Source organism: Cervus canadensis, chromosome 18 (genome assembly GCF_019320065.1).
Source record: "Cervus canadensis isolate Bull #8, Minnesota chromosome 18, ASM1932006v1, whole genome shotgun sequence".
Lineage (NCBI taxonomy): Eukaryota > Metazoa > Chordata > Mammalia > Artiodactyla > Cervidae > Cervus > Cervus canadensis.
Genome location: NC_057403.1, coordinates 47,486,704 through 47,510,691, shown reverse-complemented (window position 1 = coordinate 47,510,691; position 23,988 = coordinate 47,486,704). Strand labels below are relative to the sequence as shown.

At 45.0% G+C, this 23,988-nt stretch overlaps 1 protein-coding gene across 1 annotated transcript; it reads left to right on the top strand.

Annotated features, from left to right (window-relative positions):
• The first annotated feature begins 1,443 nt into the window (after positions 1 to 1,443).
• C18H16orf78 (chromosome 18 C16orf78 homolog) lies at positions 1,444 to 21,387 on the top strand. The gene is made up of 5 exons (XM_043434801.1): positions 1,444 to 1,722; positions 5,873 to 6,004; positions 6,511 to 6,658; positions 18,113 to 18,365; positions 21,091 to 21,387. The coding sequence occupies exons 1-5, from the start codon at positions 1,573 to 1,575 to the stop codon at positions 21,236 to 21,238; spliced, it is 831 nt and encodes a 276-aa protein (XP_043290736.1). The 5' UTR covers positions 1,444 to 1,572; the 3' UTR covers positions 21,239 to 21,387.
• The last annotated feature ends 2,601 nt before the right edge of the window (positions 21,388 to 23,988 follow it).

Here is a 23,988-nt window from a genome sequence, read left to right as displayed (position 1 = left end):
CTAGGTTTAAGGAATTTGGGGATGTGGGCTTGAGTAGTACACTTAAGGTATATAAGGTTTTCACAAAAGTCAGTCAGGGTCCTTGGCTAAGAGGAGACTCTGCCTTGGGCCTGCTGGTGTAATAAACTGCACTCCACTATTGGCATTGTCCTTCTGAGTGAGTTTGTTTCCCAGAACGCATGGCTACAACACTAGCTACCTTGGCCTTCTGCTATTGCGCAAGTGTTCCCTGCTTCTATCCTGCCACAGGGCCTTTGCACGTGCTCGACCTCCTGGGCCAGAGACTCATTAAGACCAGTTTACCCTTTAACTTCAGCCATTCCCCAAGTGTGATCCACCCCCTATCCCATCCAAGTCTAGTTCTTTTGTCTAGTTCTTAGAATTATATTTCTTTCCTTCAGAGTACTCCTCTTCATTTGTCCTTATGGATTCACAGAGTAATTATTGAACTGCTATTTTTCCCACTAGCCCATATGTTTTAGGAGTCCTGATGATGTTTTTATCTTGCATTATATCCCCAGCACCATGCTGGCATATAGTAGGCATCTGATATCTATTCAATGAATATAAAAGTAATTAAGCCTATACAAATCTTCATTCTAATTAGAGCACATTGTGGAAAGCCTACCAAACTAAAAAGTTTAGATTTTTATATAAGCTGCAGGGAGCCACTGAAGGTTTTCGAGGAGATAGGTGAGTTGACCATTGTTTTAAGAAGATCGCTATGGAAATGGAGGTGGAGAGCCCACACTGGAGGCTGTGGTGGAATCCAGGAGATGGACAGTGCCTCAAGAGGTGAAGGGGGAAACAGAACAGGCTCTATCTTGAAAGCAGGACTCCATCTAGGGCCAGACTGTGGACTTTGAGTTCTATGTCCAGTATCTATGGAAATGACATACCAACTGGAAAACGAGGCCCCCAGAAGCAAGAGCCCCAGGGCTCTCCATCGCCTAAAAGAATACCCTAATTATCTGTGTAACCGAATAGAACATATATTCTATTATGCTTACTGGGGTATGACCACAGGCCTATTGATAATTGTCCGCTGTTAACTACCTAGGCTTAAGGCATATGATCATCGGTGAACTTTGATTGTATCTTTCTTTTTCCTTTGTTCAGACTAGTTTCAGGGCACCTTATACACTTAGGGTATATAAGGTTTTCACAAAAACTGGCCCGGGTCCTTGGCTAAGAGAAGACTCTGCCTTGGACCCGCCGGTGTAGTAAACTGCACTCCACTATCTGCATTGTCCTTCTGAGTGAGTTTGTTTCCCGGAACCCGTGGCTACAACAGAGAGACAGGATCCACGTGGGGAAACCAACAGCCTGCTCCACCCTGACCCCCACCGACAGCCTGGCAATGACCTCACAATCAGCCTCTGGACCTCCTACCCTTGGAGGCCAGTATCCCCGGCTCTGCCCCAACACTGCCCTTTATGTTCACATGTATGCTCATGTCTAGAGGAGAACACCGCACCGTCTGAGTCATCCAGGACCCACAACCAGAGGCAGAGGGCCCAACAAGGCGGGCGTGTGCCACCTTCCCGCCCACAGCAGGACCGGGGCTCCAGGATGGCAGAGAAGTCAGAGGACTGGAGGCACTCCCTGCCCACGGAGAGGAAGCTCGTGTGGAGGACGGCCGAGGAGAGGCGGATGTCAGACCTCACGCGGGTGCTGGAGTGGATGGAGCGGAGGCAGGGAAAGAAGAAGCAAGCTCTCCAGGTGCGTACTGCCTCAGAAAACCTGCAAGGAGGGCTTCATTCAGGGCGACTGAAGCCTGATGGAATGGGGCGAGGGGCGGGTTTGCAGCACGGGGGTGAGCCCGTAGGAGGGTGCTGGAGGGCGTGGGGGAGGTTGTCCATGGGATCAGGCTGTCCTTGTTTGCTAACGATCCCGGATCCCCCGTGTAGTTAATCTCCTAGCCTGCCACAGAGACTGGGAGGGGGGGATGCTATGTTCGCATTTCAAAGGTTGGCTCTCTGCCTGCTCGTGTGTCTGACTCTGCGAGCCTGGACTGTAGCCCACCAGGCTCCTCTGTCCATGGAATTTTCCAGGCAAGAATACCGGAGTGGGTTGCCATGCCCTCTTTCAGGGGCTCTTCCTGACCCAGCATCTGGAGAAAAACATTCCTGGATCGTAAACCTGGGCAAGAGACTGGGAGAAGATTTATATTGCAAAGGGGCAGAAAAGGAATTTACAAGTGTAAATTTTCTAAAGAAATTGTTCTAGGAAAGGGGAGGTCAAGGGTCTACTGTCAGGAAGAATCCTGTCTAGTTTCACTGAGGTTTCACTTAATGAGAGACATTAAAGCTGTCTCTGTCAGCGTTTCAGAAGGGCTGAGGGACAATTGCTTCTAGGGTCTTGCTTATGTGTCCTTCCCATTGTCCCCAGGCACTTCCAGCCTTGTGATAGCCCCAGGGTCAGAGGGCATCTTCCATCTCCACTGTCCCCACTGTGACTCCTGATAACACAAAAACCTCAGACACTCAGTTGAGTCCAACTCTTTGGGACCCCACTGACCGTAGCCCGCCAGGCTCCTCTGTTCATGGGATTCTCTAGGCAAGAATGCTGGAGTGGGTTGCCATTCCCTCCTCCAGGGGATTTTCCTTAGCCAGGGATCAAACCTGTGTCTCTTCCATCTCCTGCATTGGCGGGCAGGTTCCTTACCACTAGCGCCACCTGGGAACCTCTTCCTTTCTATCCTTCATGAGAACTTAGTTTAACTGCCTGTCTTAGTCCATTTGGGCTGCTACAATCACATGCCATACACCAGGTGGCTTAGAAACAACAGAAATTTCTTTCTTCTCAACTGAGAGGTTGGGAAGTCCCAGACCTAGGTGCCAGCAGGTTTGATATCTGATGAAGACCTGCTTTGTGGTTCATAGATGGCTGCTTCTTGCTATGTTCCCATAAAGAGGAAGAGACAGGAGTGCTCTCCAGGGCCTCTTTTCTAAGGTCCTAATCCCATTTATGAGGGCTCCACCCTCCTGACCTCACCACCTCCCGAAGGCCCCACCTCCCCAACATTATCACATTAGGAATTAGGATTTCAACGTGTGAATTTAGGGGGAGGGGGGCACACGAAACAGTCTGCAACACCACTTTTCTCTCTTTCTCCAGGAACGACCAGTTTTGCCCCAGTTTCCCTCAAGAGTTCCCCTTTGGTCCCCTCATCTACAGAAAATCAAGCCATACCCTTGGAAACTGGTCTCTTCAGCAGAGGAGGCCACCTGATCTTGACTCCCCTGGCCCCCAGAGAAAAAATGGATGAAAACGGCGTTACTAACAACAGTGATATCTTTTACTGAGCATTTGCTGTGTGCCAGGCCCTGCGCTTGGCATTGCAGTGAGTTGTCTGGTCAACTGCTCCCAGCAAGGCTTCAAGGCAGACATTGATCTTACCCACCAGCTAAAGGATAAGGAAGCTGAAATGAAGAGGAATAATTTGCTTGAGCTCACAGAGCTAGTGAGGGTCTAAGCCAGGGCACAGACTCAGACATACCCAGTTCCCCAGCTCATGGGCTATCAGGCCCACTCCCCCACACACCTTTGTCACCACCTGTCTTTGCCTGCTTCTCCCAGTTCACCGGCCCCTGCCTTTCAGGGGAGCTTCTGTTCTGGTTGTATGTTTATTTATCATTAGAGTCATTAACTTAGGGTGGCTCAGATAGTAAAGAATCTGCCCGTGATGTAGGACACCCAGGTTCGATCCCTGGGTTGGGAAGATCCCCTAGAGAAGGGAATGGCAACCCATTGCAATATTCTTGCCTGGGGAATCCCATGGATGGAGGAGCCTGGTGGGCTGCAGTCCACGGGATCGCAGAGAGTCAAACACGACTGAGCAGCTAACACACGATCAAAGTGATCTGGAGTGCTAGTTTCATCAGATACACGTAAACACATCTGGCAAACATATTTTACTCTAAGGAGTTAGTGATTTACCTACCCTACCAATTACCCCTCATTTCTGGGGGGAGGTGTTAGGGCTTGACTGCTGGGCTTCTCAGAACTCAGTTACAGGAATCTGACTCACTCCTTTGATGAATATACTTGATCCTGTCTCTTCCTGCTAAGCTTATATTCTAATAATGTTTTCACAGCTGTAGCTTCTATGTGGCTTTTCTTGTAAATAATTTTGGACCCAGAAAGGGAACAAATTTTCTTTCAAGATACAATTAAATCTTCAAGCATCGTTACCCTTTCCAGAAGCATTTGGATTTTGAAAGAAGCTCCTGAGAGAGAGGGTGATGCTTCCGTGGCAGGTCTTGGATGGCAGGTCTCGGATGGCAGGTGGCAGGGGACCCTTTAGTGAAGACAGTTGGGGGGGGCTGTCTGTGCCCTTGTCTCCCTTCTCCTGGCAGTCCAGGCTTTTCCCCACTTCAGCACTGTAACCTCTGGGTTATAGTCTACCCAGAGGGCTGTGCCCCTTGTGAACATTTGTCATAAAAGAAGACCCCTGAGATTTAAGGTCTCGGGCACAGGGGCCACCAAGTCAGTTTCTGTGGCAGTTTCCTGATGGATCTGTGGTACCAAATCAGTTCCACTCAGCTTCCTTCAAAAGAGGGGGCTGTAGCTACTCAGGCAGCTGTTGAAGAGAGGTTGAAGGTTGAGAAGGGAAAGGAGGGAGGTGGACCACTCTCGGAGTAACTGGCCTTAGTTTCTCTCTAATCAACTAGGAGTATCAGCCCTGGACCCAGCTTGCACCCCTTCTCCTCATGGTTTTTCTCGAGTGGAACCTGGGGTATATTCTCGAGTTACGACGGGGATGGCCCTTCCACACACGTGTTTGTTCAGCGACGTCAGGACTCCTGCCTAGTTGCGAGGGACAACTCAGGATTCTCCTCGAGGCTTGGCAGGGCAATTGGGACGCCTCTCCAGCTGAGGCGGGAGACCAAGGGTCCCTTTCCACGTGCCACAGGAATCCTGGGACTCCTATCAAGTTTCACGAGGAGTCAGGCATCGTCTCCTTTTGAGGCATTTATCTCCGCGTACCTCTGGAGTTTCCAAAGGTTGTGAGGCCTCTGGTCGCGATGAGGTGGGGAACTAGGCCTTTCTGTGTGGTCTCCACAGGGGATTCAGACATCCTTTCTTCTTGGGAGATGTAAGACGAGCCTGCATTCAAGTCACTGCAGGGATATCCGGCCTTATTTCGAGTCAGGGCATCTCGGTGTCCATTCCACTTGAGGCTGCAAACTCAGGGCCCCTCTCACATACCTAGAGCTGAGAGAAGCCTCCTCTTGAGGTGCTTGTGGTAAGGTGGTATTCCTCTGGAGTCGAAGCCAGGGACTAACCTCTCATCTCGAGTTGATTTTGGGTCCACTAATGAAACTTACTCTTTTACCGGGTCCTCCTGGCAGCTGTGAGCCAAGCATACATGCCTGGAATGGACTTGCTGCACTTACCTGGCCTCCCATTCCCACCAGGCAGACAGGAGCATCCGGGGAAAGAGAAAGGCAGGAGCAGTTGTGATGACAGCTCCGGGAGGACAAGATGGGATGGGGGTGGGGTGAAGAGGGGAGGGAGCACGCTGGCTGGCCTCGAAGACTGGAGGTCATGTAGGGAAGTGGCAGCTAGCAAGGCCATGTGAGGGCTGGAAGGAATTCCTCCCAAGCTGGAGAGTGGAGGGTGGAGGGTGATAGGGAGCTAGTGATGGACTCTGAAGTGGAGAGGGACCGCCACGCCTGGCGTTGGAAGGTCGTATTTCGGGTAGTGCGATGAGGACACCAGCTGTGTCTGGAGGCAGAGGGGCCACAAGGGGGGATGGTAGGACAAGAGTAGGTGCTAAGGTTGGGTGGTCCTTCCCCCCTATGGGGTGCAGGGCTGGCCTGGGCCCACTGAGGCGGCCACAGGGCTTTTCTCCCTCTTGTTTCAGAAGAACAAGCCCACGGCAGTGATAGGTGTGGCAGAACCTGCGAAGGAAGAAAAGAAAACCAAAACGGCCCTAAAACGTCAGGGAGCTCGCCGCAGGAGCCAAGGGAACCAACAGGTGGCGTTCTCTGAGCAGGTGATTCACCCCGCCTACCCCAGCCCCTCCACACGAAGGAGGGGGCGCCCACTCTGCTCTTGCATGGAATTGGCTACTTTTTCTTTTAAATGTGGAGCTCTACACTTCATCCCCGCCACACACTAGCACCCACATAGATCACCCACCCCCTCCAGCCAGCCAGCTCCCACCCAACACACTGCACAATCCCAGTGGGAAGACCTGTGGTAGGGCTCGTTCTTCCTGGGTACCACCTCCCTCCCCTAAACCACTCAGGAGTGCCATTGGAAAGGGGGGACAACCAGCGATGGCTGTGGTCTCCAGGGTCCCTCATGAGCTCTGGGGACAGAAGAGAGAAGTTGGTGAGCAGACACCAGTGTGCGTTCCTGTCCCAGGGACCCAGTACCTAGAGTCAGCCTCTCCTGGGGTCCCCCTCATCTGCCCTTCAGCCAACCCTTGAACTCGCTCACTGGGGGATGAAGGAAGCTGAGCCAGAACCCATTCTCTAGCCTATAACATCTCTCCAGATCTCCTCCCAGGCCTCAGGGCAAAACTCCAAGAAGGAGGACGAAACTTCTGCCCTGTACCGAAGGCTCTACAGAGTGGAAGCAAAAGGAAGACGCCTCAGCAGCCTGACCCCGAGCATCAACTCCAGGGACACACCCAGGATAGCTGGTAAGGGAAGTACCTCGGTGGGGGGATGCCAGAATTGTCCTCGCCGTTGCCCTCCTATCAGAGGGGCCAAGAGATGGCACCGTCCTTAAGGCAGCACCATCTATGTCAACCTCACCTCTGTGGATGCAGGAACCCCCATGACTAGGGATCACAGCTTCAGGGGGTGTGACCTGGACAGGAGACAAGTGGGCGTCAAGCCTCAGCTGGCACCCGGGGGAGGGGGAGTTTCTTCTCAGGAAGCTAGTATCGTGTCCCCCTGGGTTCCTGAAGTCATTTTGGTGACATCACCCTCATGTCCAAATGATCTAACTAGTTTAGATACTGTGACAGTGTCAAGGCGCTGCAGAAGGTACCACAGCTGCTGGCCTGAAACCTACCAGGTGATGCTAGTACCCAAGAAGAAGTGGGCTTGGGCTATGCCAGATACTTATTGCTAAGACTGACTGTGTTTGAGTCCCAGCCCCACCAAAGGATAACAAACTCAGGGTTGTATAATCCCAAGCAAGTCACTCCATCTGTGGGGTCTAGTTTTCACATCCGCAAAATGCAACAATTACACAACCAGCCTCACAGTATAGTGTGGTATTTTAGTAAGTTGAGGCACAGACCACACTCCACCAGATGCAGAGTAGGTACTCAATAGATGTTAGCAAAGGGCTGCGTGCAAAGGGCTCAGTTGCTCAGTCGAGTCTGACTCTTTGTGACCCAGTGCACTATAGCCCTCGATGCACCTTTGTCCATGGGATTCTCCAGGTAAGAATACTGGAGTGGGTTGCTATTTCCTACTCCAAGGAATCTTCCCAACCCAGGGATCAAACCCCCATCTCCTGCACCTCCTTCACTGCAGGCAAATTCTTTACCACTGAGCCACCTGGAAGCATATGGTACTTCTCTGTAAACATTTTGCTGACATTCTCAAGTGGGCTGTGTTGGAATAACAGATGCATTTATTGCACCTGGCCTTTTGGGATGGAGGTATATGGTAAAAAAAAAAAAAAAAAAAAAAATTCTGGACGGGATTTCCAATTAGCTCAAAGGAAGAGGGGCAAGAGGCTTGGAATAGGGGTTGCCAGTTCTCCTGTGTTGCCCCCCACTCTGCCCAACAAAAAAAAAAAATCCTTATTTCTTTTTCATTTAATTCACCAGAGCCATTGTAACCAAATTGTGGTTACTTGCCAGTTAGACGTAAATATGATTGACTCTAAATGCAACACAAGATCCAGGACTGAATCCTAGACTAGTTATTCAGTGAAAGAATTGGTAAAATCCAGAAAAAAACTCTGTAACATGCCCATGTTAATATCTCATTCCTGGCTTATGTAAGATGTTAACATTAGGGGGAGGATGTATAAGGAGCTGTCTGTAAGAGTTGTCTTTGCAACTCTTCTCTTCTATAAATCTAAAAGTATTCCAAAATAAAAAGTTTATTTTTAAAAAAATGGAAGGAGTTCAACTTACGCCCTATGGGAAGCCCCACCCCTTCCCCAAGTTTCTCGTTGTTCTCTGTGTCCTGGTCCTGCCGGGAGGCTGAGCATCTGTGGATCTCACTTCCAGGACTATTTCCTTCTCCCTGCTCTCTGCCAACCCAGACAGGGAACACATCCCTTCTCCCCAGACCTCTCACATGAAGCCATTGCTTGTCAGCAAACTTTACTGAAGGTTTGGGGCAACAGAGGTAAATAATTACATCACAGACTTACACGGCAAACATATTAGAAGTCTATTATGATGCCTCTCGTTCTTCAAAGTCCTTTGTCCCCCGCCATCAGGAGATTTCCCTGATGACTCTTATTTCCTGCTGGGGTGGTTTCCAGATGTTTTGCTCAACTCCAAGACTAGGACTAAGGTCAGACAAGCTAGGCACCCAGGACACAAAATTTAAGAAGGTGGTCTCTCTCAGGCGCCCACCTTGCCCTTTCATGAGCCTGAGAACAAACACCTCCTTTATTTTCGCCCCCTGAGTACCTTGTCTGTCTCACTCTAATCCTGGTTCTGCCCAGCTCTCCCTCTTCTTCTCTCTTTCCTCTCCCTTCTCCCCTATCCTCTGCCTTCTCTGCCCCACACATTCCCACTGCCTTCTTACCTCAAGGGATCACTTGGTTCCACTGTCTCATTCCACACTCAATGTGGTCTGTAAAAAAAAAGCATTTTTTTCAATGTAGTCTGGAAAAAAAGATATTTTCCTAAACAAAGGCAGTTCCTTCCCTAAGAGAAACTTTCACACAAGTCGATTAATTTTTTCCATCTCACTGCACAAGGATGCCAACAGGGCAGGCTGACTTACCAGCCCTTGGGTCCTCTGCAGTGCCTCCTGCATCTATCTGCCCAGCCCTGTCCCCCACAAAGCCACCCTGTCAGAGAGCAGGCGTCCCTCTCCGGATGTAATACAGCCAGTGGCCACTGGGGGTCAGCAGGTGCTCACGCAGACAATGGGCCGCTGTTCAGAGGCATTCAGCAACCACCTGGGCACCCACGTGTGGCACCAGGACTGAGTGGGCACTGCTGTGAAAGCTGTCAGGAGGCCTGAAATGACTGAGCAGGATCTGGCTTGGGAGTCAAGATCAAGACAAAGCAGCCTCTAGGAAGGGTGTAGAGGCAGTTAAGGGCTATGGCAAAAGTCTAAGAAGGATAAGTGTGGATCAAGAAAAAGCATTCTTTCAAAAACATTTTTTAAAAACGTTTTACTGTATATTGGAGTATAGCGGATTAACAATGTTGTCATAGTTTCAGACGGACAGCAAATGCACATGCAGGGATACAGGATACATATACAGGGGTTCAGCCATACAAGTACATGTATCCATGCTTCCCCAAACTCCCCTCCCACCCAGGCTACCACATAACATTGAGCAGAGTTCCCTGCGCTGTACCGTAGGTCCTTGTTAGTCTTCCATTTTAAAAACAGCAGTATGTACCTACCAATCCCAAACAAGGAGAAATACTCTAGCCAGAACATCTCTTACTAACCTCCCTCAGCCCCACTCAGCACCCAAATAATTGGCGTCCTTTTCAAGAACCAGCAGTTCTAATGCTTGTCCACCAATTCCATCTGTGTAGCTTCCTCTCCTGCACATCCTATTAGCAACTTAGAGAAGCCTGTGCAGATGTCTGCAGCTCTCCATACTGCTCTGCCCTGTAGATTCTAGCTAAATTGTCTCTTCTCTCTCCTCAACTCAGGGAAATGGCTAGACTCCTATCTAGGTTTTCTCTACCCATGCTGCAAACCTAAAGCATCTTCCAGCCATCAGCTGGGGCTCTCGTGGGACTCCCCCCTTCTGTTTCATTTTCTAAAGGATCACTGCCCTGTATTGCCAACGTCTGAAAAATGCCATTTCACCTATCAGGCCCCAATGTTTAATTGCTTGAGACAGAAAGATATATCTAGTTCCTGTTACCACACCTTGGCTGAAAACAGAAATCTCAGATTGGCCTTTCCAAAACACAGTCCTAATTGAATGCAATCACAAGTCATGGGAAAAGTTTATGAAGTTGGATCTAAATTCTTAAAAGGCGACTGTGGTTAAGGGCCACTAAAAGATGCTGGGAAAGCATTGGAACACACTTGCAAAGTAAATCTTGACGAAGCCTGAGCATCTAGGCTAAGAAAATGGAATTCATTTGGCTTTCTCTTCTTGCCCACCTATGCTCAGAGCATTCTGTCAGTGCCAGGCAAGGGTGTATTCCTAATGCAAAGGGTTGGGGTGCAGTTACCCCCTCTGTCTCTGGGTGATTGTAGAGTCAACTCCTAGAGTCCCAAACATAGCTCACCAGAAGTCTAATGTATCTGTTCAGCCATGGACTCAGAAATATGGGAGGGTAGCCAGGACAGGCTCCCAGAAAAAGGCATTGATAACCGGGGTTCACGTTTTCCTGGCATCTTGGTCACATGACTTAATCTCTCTGATCTTCCACGTTCTTATTTGATCAATGGGTGTGATGTGGTTGTGAGACTGCAGTGCCCCCTCCCTAGAAAGCCTTTAGAAAACTGCCTGAAACATACGTTACTCAATAAATGTTAGCCAATATGTCTAATTCTCATTACCATTCATTTTAGTACTCATTTTCCCTGCATGAGACCTGCTTTGATCCAGAAGAGGATCAAATGTCTCAAGAAAGTCCATGGCCCTTTCTCCAAGGGATTTCCATTTGTGTCAATAAAAATGTGTAACTCACAATTCTCCTGGAACATGGTACCAATTTCCACCATGCATAAACAGACTGCTGATGCCACCTGACCCCATCACTCTCTCAGGGGCCAGCTGTCAGTTTAGAAAGCTGTACTGGACACAAAGATCCCAGTTCAACCATGGACTCATTGTGAGACCTTGAGCAAGTCAGAGCCTCTCTCTAGGCCATTGTCCCTCCATTTATGTTATAGAAAGTCTAGACTGTCCCAGATGTATTCTGGTAAACTTTCTGCATTTTATGCATGAATTCTTGCAAGTTTACAAGAAGAACAACTTACTTACAAACAAAATGTCAGATTAGCATCAATCTAGAAATGACACTTAGAGACTATTGATTATTACAGGCTCACAATCCTATTCTTAGTCCATATATAAGTTACTGTTAGGGTGAATGAAAGATATTTGCAAAGTCAGAAATATTTAGGGAGTTTCTCAGCCATTTTTTCATTTATCTAAAGAAAATGCTCTAGAAGAGAGCAGAGACATCAAATTAGGAAATAGTTGGTTTAAAAATAAAAATCTTGATAGGCACTTAAAATCATGTTTTTTAGAAAGAATTAAAAAGGATAGGCAAAGAGATACACAAACAGATGAGGTGGATTTAATGCTAAAAGAAACAACAGGGTAAAAGAGAGAGATTTTAAAATGCTAGAGAGAGTAAATAATAACCATAAACCTACACACACCAAAAAATAGTAGTTAAATAAACATTTGGAAAGGCAAAGTAAGTCTGACAAAAATAGTTACAGTAGGAGATTGCAATATACCTCTTTCAAGACAGATCAAATAGATAATTTCAGAAAGTGCCTAAAAGAATTTAACAACACAATTAACAAACCACAACTTTATATTTGAATAGAGAACACACATTTTTATATGGCCAAAGCATATTCACCAAAAGAAAACTTTAACATTCAAAACAGTAAAGATTTTAGGGCCAGTTACAGTCAATAATTAGAAATAAAATTAAAAGATAATCTCAACAAAGAGAAACACACTTCCAAAATACTATGATTTCAAAGATAAAAACTAATGGAAATAAGACTGTTTCATACCAAAATCTATGGGATGAAGGCAAAATTTATGCCTAGAAGAAAATTTACAGCAAAAACTGAAAGCAATGGCTCTTGGCTTTATAAAACAAATAAAAAAGTAATACTTTTTAAAAATTTAATGACATAGAAGAAATAACTAATATGAAAAAGAGAATTCATCCATGCAATATCAACTAAGACGAATGAACACCCTCTTTCAAAAACACAAGAGAAGACCCTACACATGGACATCACCAGATGGTCGACACAGAAATCAGATTGATTATATCCTTTGCAGCCAAAGATGGAGAAGCTCTATACAGCCAGCAAAAACAAGATCAGAAGCTGACTGTGGCTTGGATCATGAACTCTTTATTGCCAAATTCAGACTGAAATTGAAGAAAGTGGAGAAAACCACTAGACCATTCTGGTATGACCTAAATCAAATCCCTTATGACTAAACAGTGGAAGTAAGAAATAGATTTAAGGGACTAGATCTGATAGAATGCCTGATGAACTATGGATGGAGGTTCGTGACATTGTACAGAAGACAGGAATCAAGACCATCCCCAAGAAAAAGAAATGCAAAAAAGCAAAATAGCTGTCTGACGAGGCCTTACAAATAGCTGTGAAAAGACGGGAAGTGAAAAGCAAAGGACAAAAGGAAAGATATTCCCATTTGAATGCAGAGTTCCAAAGAATAGCAAGGAGACATAAGAAAGCCTTTCTCAGTGATCAATACAAAGAAATAGAGGAAAACAATAGAATGGGAAAGACTAGAGATCTCTTCAAGAAAATTAGAGATACCAAAGGAATATTTCATGCAAAGATGGGCTCAATAAAGGACAGAAATGATAGGGACCTAACAGAAGCAGAAGATATTAAGAAGATGTGGCAAGAATACACAGAAGAACTGTACAAAAAAGATCTTCATGACCCAGATAATCACGATGGTATGATCACTCACCTAGAGCCAGACATCCTGAAATGTGAAGTCAAGTGAGCCTCAGGAAGCATCACTACGAACAAAGCTAGTGGATGTGATGGAATTCCAGTTGAGCTATTTCAAATCCTGAAAGATGACGCTGTGAAAGTGCTGCACTCAATATGCCAGCAAATTTGGAAAACTCAGCAGTGACCACAGGACTGGAAAAGGTCAGTTTTCATTCTAATCCCAAAGAAAGGCAATGCCAAATACACACCAAGGAAACTAGATCTGAAAGAGACACATGTACCCCAATGTTCATCGCAGCACTGTTTATAATTGCCAGGACATGGAAGCAACCTAGATGCCCATCAGCAGACGAATGGATGAGGAAGCTATGGTACATATACACCATGGAATATTACTCAGCCATTAAAAAGAATTCATTTGAATCAGTTCTAATGAGATGGATGAAACTGGAGCCCATTATACAGAGTGAAGTAAGCCAGAAAGATAAAGACCATTACAGTATACTAACACATATATATGGAATTTAGAAAGATGGTAATGATAACCCTATATGCAAAACAAAAAAAGAGACACAGATGTACAGAACAGACTTTTAGACTCTGTGGGAGAAGGCGAGGGTGGGATGTTCTGAGAGAACAGCATTGAAACAAGTATACTATCAAGGGTGAAACAGATCACCAGCCCAGGTTGGATGCATGAGACAAGTGCTCAGGGCTGGTGCACTGGGAAGACCCAGAGGGATGGGATGGAGAGGGAGGCGGGAGGGGGGATTGGGATGGGGAACACATGTAAGTCCATGGCTGATTCATGTCAATGTATGGCAAAAACCACTACAATATTGTAAAGTAATTAGCCTCCAACTAATAAAAATAAATGAAAAAAATTAAAAAATAATCAAAAAGAGAAAGAGAGAGGGGACATATGTATACCTATGGCAGATTTGTGTTGATGTATGGCAGAAACCAACACAACATTGACACAATTATCCCTTAATTAAAATAAATAAATTCTTAAAAAACTAAAAAAAAAAATTCTCCAAGCCAGGCTTCAGCAATACGTGAACCGTGAACTTCCAGATGTTCAGGTTGGTTTTAGAAAAGGCAGAGGAACCAGAGATCAAATTGCCAACATCTGCTGGAGCATCAAAAAAGCAAGAGAGTTCCAGAAAAACATCTATTTCTGCTTTATTGACTTGACTATGCCAAAGCCTTCGACTGTGTGGATCACAATAAACTGTGGAAAATTCTGAAAGAGATGGGGATACCAGACCACCTGACCTGCCTCTTGAGAAACCTGTATGCAGGTCAGGAAGCAACAGTTAGAACTGGACATGGAACAACAGACTGGTTCCAAATAGGAAAAGAAGTACATCAAGGCTGTATATTGTCACCCTGCTTATTTAACTTATATGCAGAGTACATCATGAGAAAAGTTGGGCTGGAGGAAGCACAAGCTGGAATCAAGATTGCCAGGAGAAATATCCATAACCTCAGATATGCAGATGACACCACCCTTATGGCAGAAAGTAAAGAAGAACTAAAGAGCCTCTTGATGAAAGTGAAAGAGGAGAGTGAAAAAGTTGGCTTAAAGCTCAACATTCAGAAAACTAAGATCATGGCATCCGGTCCCATCACTTCATGGCAGATAGATGGGGAAGCAGTGGAAACAGTGGCTGACTTTATTTTTCTGGGCTCCAAAATCACTGCAGATGGTGATTGCAGCCATGAAATTAAAAGACGCTTACTCCTTCAAAGGAAAGATAATACCAACTTAGACAGCATATTAAAAAGCAGAGACATTACTTTGCCAACAAGGTCCATCTAGTCAAGGCTATGGTTTTTCTAGTGCTCATGTATGGATGTGAGAGTTGGACTGTGAAGAAAGCTGAGCACCGAAGAATTGATGCTTTTGAACTGTGGTGTTGGAGAAGACTCTTGAGAGTCCCTTGGACTGCAAGGACATCCAGCCAGTCCATCCTAAGGAGATCAGTCCTGGGTGTTCATTGGAAGGACTGACGCTGAAGCTGAAACTCCAATCCTTTGGCCACCTGATGCGAAGAGCTGAGTCATTGGAAAAGAACCTGATGCTGGGAAAGATTGAGGGCAGGAGGAGAAGGAGATGACAGAGGATGAGATGGTTGGATGGCACCATCAACTCGATGGACATGGGTTTGGGTGGACTGCGGGAGTTGGTGATGGACAGGGGGGCCTGGCGTGCTGTGGTTCATGGGGTCACAGAGAGTCAGACACAACTGAGCGACTGAACTGAACTGAACTGAAGATGAATGAAATTCAAAATTAAAAGTAGCTAAAAGGATAAGTCCAAAGCTAGCTTTTTAAAAAGACAAGTGACAAATAGTATGTATATCATGAGCCTCGTCAAAAGAAGAGTCAAAAATGTACAAGATTTTATATGAGAAAGGGTGCATAAGCAAAGGTACGAAATACTTTAAGTGAATTATAATAGAGTGTTGGAGAAGACTCTTGAGAGTCCCTTGGACATCAAGGAGATCCAACCAGGCCATGCTAAAGGAAATCGGTCCTGAATATTCATTGGAAGGACTGATGCTGATGCTTAAACTACCATACGTTGACCACCTGATGCAAAGAACTGACTCATCTGAAAAGACCCTGATGCTGGGAAAGATTGAAGGCTGGAGGAGAAGGGGTCGACAGAGGATGAGCTGGTTGGATGGCATCACCGATGCAATGGACATGAGTTTGAGTAAACTCCAGGAGTTGGTGATGGACAGGGAGGCCTGGCCTGCTGCAGTCCATGGGGTTGCAGAGAGCTGGACACGACTGAGTGGCTAAACTGAACTGAACTGAACTAAAAGCCAACATAAATGGATAATTTCTTCTCATATGATAAACTATCAAATGGACATAATAAAGAGTGGAAAAATTGACTAGAGCAATTCCTGAGGTAAAAATTGGAAGATGGTAGACACCTTCCCACTAAAAAGGCACCAGGACAAATGGTTTCACACCAAGTTCTACCTAACATTAAAAATCAAATAATCCCAAGGTTACTTCAGCTATTTCAGGCTACATGAATATAGACGTTTCTATTTTCTAATTTTCCTGGTTATGATTTTTAGATAAAGATCTGTAATTTAAAAGTGCACATTTCATTTTCAAATACATAGTTTTTAAGTATTTTTAATATTAATTTATCATTTTGGTATTCATTTCTCATTTAAATTCTTTCTTCTCTGTAATCACCCTCTGTGTTTTTTTCAGTTTTAACTTTATTGAGGCTTCCAATGGCTAAGTCAAAGATCTCTCTTGGTAAAGTGCAATATGACTATTGCACTTGAAAATATGTGGGTTATTTTTGAATATCTTTTGATATCGATATCTAACATAATTCCACAGTGACAAGAGAACCGTTTCCATATGATTCAGAATCAGTCATTCAGATCATGAAATTTTTGCATCTTGTCTTATGTCCCTGGATATGTATCAATTTATAGTCTCCTGGTTCATAGTCTATGGGAACTTGAATAGAATTTGTATCCTGTTGTTGTGTGAAAATTGTATAAATCTTAATTATGTTGAACTGGTTCATAGTGCTTTTCAGGTCTACTATATCCTTCTACTTTTCTGTCTGTTCACTCTATTAATTTTTGAGAGCTTGATACTGAAACTTCAACTAAACGTCTTAATTTATCTACTTAAATAAAGAATTGTAATATATAGTGGAACCATATGTAACTTTGTTCTGTATTTTCCAAGTCTCCTGTAAGTGTGTTACTGTACTTACATAATTTAAAAATAAAAAAGAAAATATAGGTATTTCTGCATTAATTTGACAAGCCACCATACTGTATGATACAGGGAACCCAAAGCTGGTGCTCTGTGACAATCTAGAGGGGTGGGATGAGGAGGGAGGTGGGAGGGAAGTTTGGGTGGGGGAAAGCATATGTACACCTATGGCTGTTTCATGTTGCTGTATGGTGGAAACCATCACAACATTGTAATTATCCTCCACAGTAATTATCCTCCAATTAAAAATAAAATTTAAAAAATAAAATATTAGGCAAAAAGCAGGCCAATCTCACAATAATATGGATGCAAAGCTATTTTTAAAATTTTAGCAAATAGACTTAATGTATGAAAATATGGCAAATATGTCCATGTATGAAATGAGTAATAAGCCATGACCAAGTAGGATTTATTATAGCAGCTTGCAAATGGTTAGGATATCAAGATATCTAATAACATAATTTATCAGTAAATTAAAGGAAGGCCATATGAGCGTATCAGTAGATGATAGAAAAGCAATAAACAACCAATCAATTATTGCTAATAAAAACCTTATGTAGACTAAGAGTAAAACTACTGAATATTACAAAGCATTCTAAAAATTCTGGCACACATCATTCTAAATGATAGAATGTTAAATCACTTTATTAGAATCAGAAGCAAAATGAAACATATCTTCCTTCATCATCATTGACATTGTTTTGGAGAGTGTCAAACGCAACATGTCAAGAAGAGTACATAATTTTTACAAATATTAAGGGGAATATGTTTTCATTTTTCTCCTGATATGATTGTGTTTCTGCAAAACTCAAGAAATTCTAGGTTCCAAATGATACTATATGGTGTGGTTATTTGTGTACTAGAAAAATAAAAATTTTAACAGTAGTCTTTTGTCTATACCAGTCACACCAGTTAGAAATGGGAAGAAAATACTCTACTCATACAAGCAAAAGTCTGTAAAATACACAAGAGTATATTTAACAAGAAAATAACTAAGGTCGCCAGGCTCTTAGTCCCACCAGTATTTCACTCAATACAAAGTCCACATTTGGGTAGCATCAGACCCTCACTATTTCATTTACGATATGTGTGCCTTTCTGCACACCATTCCTCCTGCCTGCAATACTTTTCTTCCTTTTTATCATGTGATAAACTGTTTGTCCTTTAAAATCCCAGTTCAAAGTTGATCTCCTCTGATACCTTCTCCTAAACCCCCTCTAGGCTACACTTCACGTTAGGTGAATTTTCTCTAGGGAAGGAGAGAATATTGAGAGAAGGAAATGAATGAAAAGTGAAAAAGGGAGCGAGTTACAGGCAAGGAGAAAGGAAGGAGGATAAGATGAATAGGGAGTAAACAAATGCTGAATGAGAACCAGCCAAGGTTTTGGAAAGACGTTAGATCTGGTGAGGTTTGAAGCCCATGCAGCCTTCCAGGCCCCATCCCCTTCCTGTCCACCTTACCACCACCCTGACCAGGATCTAACTCCCTGGTGACATCTGTCTAATTTCAGACTTAGACATCAAGGATGCAGTTGCTCAAGAGTCCACTCAGCGCCCAATGCCGTACCGTCGACAAAGCATCATAGAACCCATATTACAGGACACTGCCTTTGCCCAACGGAAGTCAACCCTCTTCAGAGAGTGGGGGAGCAAGATGCCTGATGCCTCTTATGAGCGAAAACTGAAAAGCCTCATGGAGAAGGGCACGGAGCCCAAGATGGAGATGATGAAGATGTTGAAGCCGGAAGAGGTGCTGAGCTGCCGGTAAGCCGCCCTGCGCGGGTGGGGCTGGGTGCTTCCTGCAAGACTAGGCTCTGCTCACGCATGTCTGTGGTTAAGACACCTGGGCTGAGCCCAGAGCAAGGGAGGGTGGCTGCAGCTTGTGCTCTGCTTTGAGGCCCAAAGGGCCGAAGCCGGTGGGTCCACTAATGAACACGACATTTAGGTGCTGGTGTTTTGATGCCTTGCCTTAGGACACCTACATGCACAAGCTTCCCCAAAGTTCTATTTGTTTCACAAAAGAAAGCATGACTGTTACTCACAAAGGAAAGAATGAGTTGTTTGTGGCCTTTAATAGGAAGCTCCCCTAAGTTCCTTTATGCTGTGGTGTTGAATTGCTGGGATGGTAGCCACCATTCCCAGGGGTGACCTGCTGTCTGTTTGGGGTTTCAGACTCTAAAGTGACCATAAACAGAGTATGAAACCATTTGGCATGTATGCTCTTACCAAGGGGTCCCCCTTCTGGCTATTCTTTGTCCTAGTTACAAGACCCACTGGTTTTCAGCAACACCCAACAGCAGTGCTTCTGCCCCAATCTGAGCATCCCTCCCCAGCCTGATGTTACTCTTTACTGTAAACATCTATCTGACACGGTTCAGAAACTTCAGTAGAGTAGGAAATGGGACAACAGAATCAGGTAGTCATCTTTGTAGAGTTCACAGCAGCGAACTCACCTGCAGGTTTCAGACACCTGGCATCCACAGGCCCCATCACACAGTCCTGCTCTGCTGGCTGACTGGTTGGGGGATGGAATGGCCAACTGGCTGAAAGATGGGCAGCAAGCCTTGTTGACTAGAGGGGGTTTCTGGCTCTTGCCACTTCCACGGCTGAATGACTTGGACATGGCTTTCAGATTGAGAGCGTGGTTGTAACTGACTCTGGCCAAAGATAGTCTTCCTGGGCTCCATGGTGGGGAGAAAAGAGACTTGGACAGGGAAGAGGGAGAGAATATTTGGAGATGGCAAAAAACAAGCCATTAGAAAAACATCCAAGAGAAGGATGAAACTGTCCTTTGTGATCTTAGTGAGGGCGCATAGGTAGATGTGTGTGAGATCCTCCCCTCAGGGGCTGGGCTGGTCAGGGAGGGATGGGGTGGACTGTGGCTGGAGCCAAAGGTAGGACTGGTGGGAGCTGACTGTGAGAACAAGGAAGCTCTGGGCAGATCTTGAAAGAAAAGGGAAGTTCCTTGGTGGCCTACTGATTAGGATTCCAGGCTTTCACTGCTGAGGGTCTGGGCTCAGTCCCTAGTCAGGGAACTAAGATCCTGTGGGCCATGGGTACGGTCAAAAAAAAAAAAAGGAAAGAGAAGGGAGATCATTTCCAATGGACAGAAAACCCAGTTTCTACAATATACAACTCTTTCCCTATCATGTGTAGCAAAGTAACCAACCAGAAGGTGTCCTGAAAGCAGTCTGAGTCAGGGGCTTCCCTCCTTATCCTAAAGCTGAGAGCAAGGTCAAGGTTGATGGTGGGATAAGGGATATGATGGCAGAGATACTCTCTAAACCACATGGCAGGGATGGAATCAGTTCTATTCTTCAGTTAAAAGTCAGAACGGTGGGGCTTTAGCTAATATTTTAAAACCATGTTTTAATTTCAATTGTCTGAATACTGTTAAAAAGTACCCACCTATATTTCTACAACTTTCTCAGCCTTTATTTCCACTGTCCTGTATTTCCCCCAGCCCTTGGCCTCACTCAGATTATACACACACGGCAGTGATAAGAGGCAACACCTAACAATTTGCATTCAGGTTTTTCCTCCCCTCTTGGCATAACGTCACTGCCGTATTGCACCTCCTTCTCGCAAATGATGTTTTAACATTAAGAAGATTTCTTGAAATTAATATTCCATTGTTTGCTTGACCATTCCTCTACCGATGGAGTTTACTGTTTTCTTACTGTCAATAACCCCAAAATAAATTCTTTTATTTATATAGATTTTCTTCCATTGACTTCTCGTCTTGGGATAAGTTGAGGACCAGAGTGGAATTACTGGAATCAAAAATAATGAACTTGTTTGGGAGGACTTGGTGAAGAGGTGAATGAACTTGGTGGAGAGGCAACTTGTTTGGCATAAATGTTGCCAAATGATTTCCAAAAGAGTTATGCCATTTTTCTAGATTCCATATATATGTGTTAATATACGATATTTGATTTTCTCTTCTAGGAAAAAATGTTACTTATGAACCTATTGGAAGGGCAGGAATAGAGACACAGATGTAGAGAATGAACTTGTGGACACACTGGGGGAAGAAGAGGGTGGGACAATTTGAGAGAGTAGCATTTACATATATACACGATCTTACGTAAACTAGATAGCTAATGGGAAACTGCTATAGAACACAGGGAGCTCATTTCAGTGCTCTGTGATGACCCAGATAGGTGGGATAGGGGTGGTTGGGTGGAAGGGAGGCTCAAGAGGGAGTGGGTATGTATATATTTACGGCTGATCCATGCTGTACAGCAGAAACCAACACAACAATGTAAAGCAATTATTCTACAATTAAAAACAAATTTTAAAGAGTTATGCCAGTAAAAACTCCCACCAAGTCTTTTATGAGACCTCTGTCAGCTCCAGAAATGTCTGGAGACCCAGTCCTTACAGAGGTCCCCACACCGACGCTGCTTAAATCTAAGCTCTTTTCAGTAAAGTTTGGAGCTGCGATGACTCCACCCTCAACTGACCTCTTTGGCCTTGTCTCGCACAGATACCTGAGGTTATCCAAGAACAACATTCGAACCTTGCTCAAGCTGTGCAAGGATGCGGGAATGAACGTGGACATCCATCCCCACATGTTCGAAGGAGAGATAGACGCTAAAAAGGTGTTCAACCAAAACATCAGTGTGGCCCTCTAAATAGCCCCTCTCCCCAGCCACCTCGAGCTCACTCTGCTGTTGGATCCTCAACCACCAGATGCCACCCTCTGGTATACCGCACCTAGCCCTTTAGACCTGGGGCACCCCCTTTAGACAGTAGCAATTAGGAAACAAGGCTAGACTGCTTGGATCATTGTGTTGATGTAGTATTTTGTCCTTGTCATCCAAGTCAGAACCAATGCAGGAGAAACTATGGGTTTTCTCCCCATCTCCCAAAGAACACTCCCTAGAAAAGAAACCTTAGAAGTGAGAAATGGGAGTCCAAAGTCTCCAGTCTCTGTACAGAAAAAGTCTTAATGACCCAGATAAAACGATGGTGTGAGCACTCACCTAGAGCCAGACATCCTGGAGTGTGAATTCAAGTGGGCCTTAGGAAGCATTACTACAAAGTTAGTGGAGGTGATAGAATTCCAGCTGAGCTATTTCAAATCCTAAAAGATGATGCTGTTAAAGTGCTGCACTATATGCAAGCAAATTTGGAAAACTCAACAGTGGCTATAAGACTGGAAAAGGTCAGTTTTCATTCTAATCTCAAAGAAAGAGAATGCCAAAGAATGTTCAAACTACTGTACAATTGTGCTTATTTTACATACTAGCAAAGTAATGCTCAAAATTCTCCAAGCTAGGCTTTAACAGTACATGAACTGAGAACTTCCAGATGTTCAAGCTGGATTTAGAAAAGGCAGAGGAACTAGAGATCAAATTGCCAACACCAACTGAATCATAAAAAAAGCAAGAGAATTCCAGAAAAACATCGACTTCTGTTTTCATTGACTATGCTAAAGCCTTTGACTGTGTAGATCACACAAACTGTGGAAAATTCTTAAAGATATGGGAATAGCAGACCACCTTACCTGCCTTCTGAGAAACCTGTATGCAGGTCAAAAAGCAATAGTTAGGACTGGAACAACAGACTGTTTCAAATTGGGAAAGGAGTACATCAAGGTTGTATATATTCACCCTGCCTATTTAACTTATATGCAGAGTACATCATGAGAAACGCTGGGCTGGATGAATCACAACCTGGAATCAAGATTGCCAGGAGAAATATCAATAACCTCAGATATGCAGATGGCACCACCCTGAGGGCAGGAAGTGAAGAGAAACTAAAGAGCATCTTGATGAAGGTAAAAGAGGAGAGTGAAAAAGTTGGCTTAAAACTCAACATTCAAAAAACTAAGATCATGGCATCTGGTCCTATGACTTCATGGCAAATAGAGGAGGAAAAATGGAAACAGTGGCAAATTTTCTTTTCTTGGGCTCCAAAATCACTACAGAAAGTGACTGCAGCCATGAAATGAAAAGATGCTTGCTCCTTGGAAGAAAACCTATGACAAATCTGGTCAGCATGAATGATGACAAGCATTCATATAGTCAAAGCTATAGTTTTATCAGTAGTCATGTATGAATGTGAGAGCTGGACCATAAGGAAGGATGAGTGCCAAATAATTGGTGCTTTTGAACTGTGATGCTGGAGGAGACTCTTGAGAGTCCCTTGGACTGCAAAGAGACCAAACCAGTCAATCCTACAGGCAATCAACCCTGAATATTCTTTGTAAGGACTGATGCTAAAGCTCCAATACTTTGGCCACCTGATGTAAAGAGCTGACTCATTGGAAAATACCCTGATGCTGGGAAAGATTGAAGGCAGGAAGAGAAGGGGATGACAGAGAATGAGGTCGTTGGATGGCATCAGCGATTCAATAGACATGAGTTTGAGCAAACTCTGAGAGATAGTGAAGGACGGGGAAGCCTGGCATGCTACAGTCCATGAAGTTGCAAAGAATCAGGCACAGCTTAGTGGCTGAACAACAGCAAGAGTCTCCAGAGGGATTTCAGGGGCAATAACCTGGTAAGGGGCTGTTAGGGACACACACACCCCAGGTCTTGTCCAGCCATCCCCACCACCTCCCATGGGGGACATGACTCTGTGGGAAGCTGGTCCTCTGGTGTGCAGGATGGAGAGTGGATTGGGAGAATGGAAGAGGGAGGACTCTGTTCAGGTAAACATGGATTACTCCAAGAAGTCACCTAGAGCAAGGAGCTGGCTCAGAGTCACACAGGCAAGAAGCCGCAGGGCTGGGGTGGAAGAGTGTCCTCGCTTCGTCTCCTGTTCTCCTGTGATGGAGCCTCTGGAGAATCCTGCAGGACGGTTCGGAGCCACTTCCTTCCCACCATGAAGCAAATGCCAGCTGACATCCCTGCAAGCATTTCGAGTAAGTTCAAATTCCAATGGCCCCACTGACTAGCTGTGTGACTTTGGCAAGTTACCTTCCCTTTCTGGGCCTTGGTTTCCTCATCTATCAAATGCGGCTAATGATAGAACCTGCCGAGGGAGGATCCCGAGAAGAGGAAACGAGAGTCTGTGTGTGAAGCGAAAGCACAGACAATGATACACAAGAGTTCAGTAAACCTGTGTGTTCCCGCAGTTCCTGGGGTGGATGAGGAGCAGCTTCAGACTTCCCAGCTCTGGCTCCCTCAGAAGGTGTCCTGAAAGCTGGGCCGATTGGTGTTGAGTCTAGAATGCTGACTCCAAATCCATGGCCTTTGTGGTATGTCCAAAAATTAAACGGTCCCTCAGCCCCCAGTGGCTAGTGCATACCCCAGAGCATGACATGTGGCCACGCTCCAGATGGGCCTCACTAGCCAGGTTTTACTTTCTGCTTCCATATATGAAAAGGGCTTGGATCCCACCACACCCCTACACCATGTTTATTTATTGATTTATT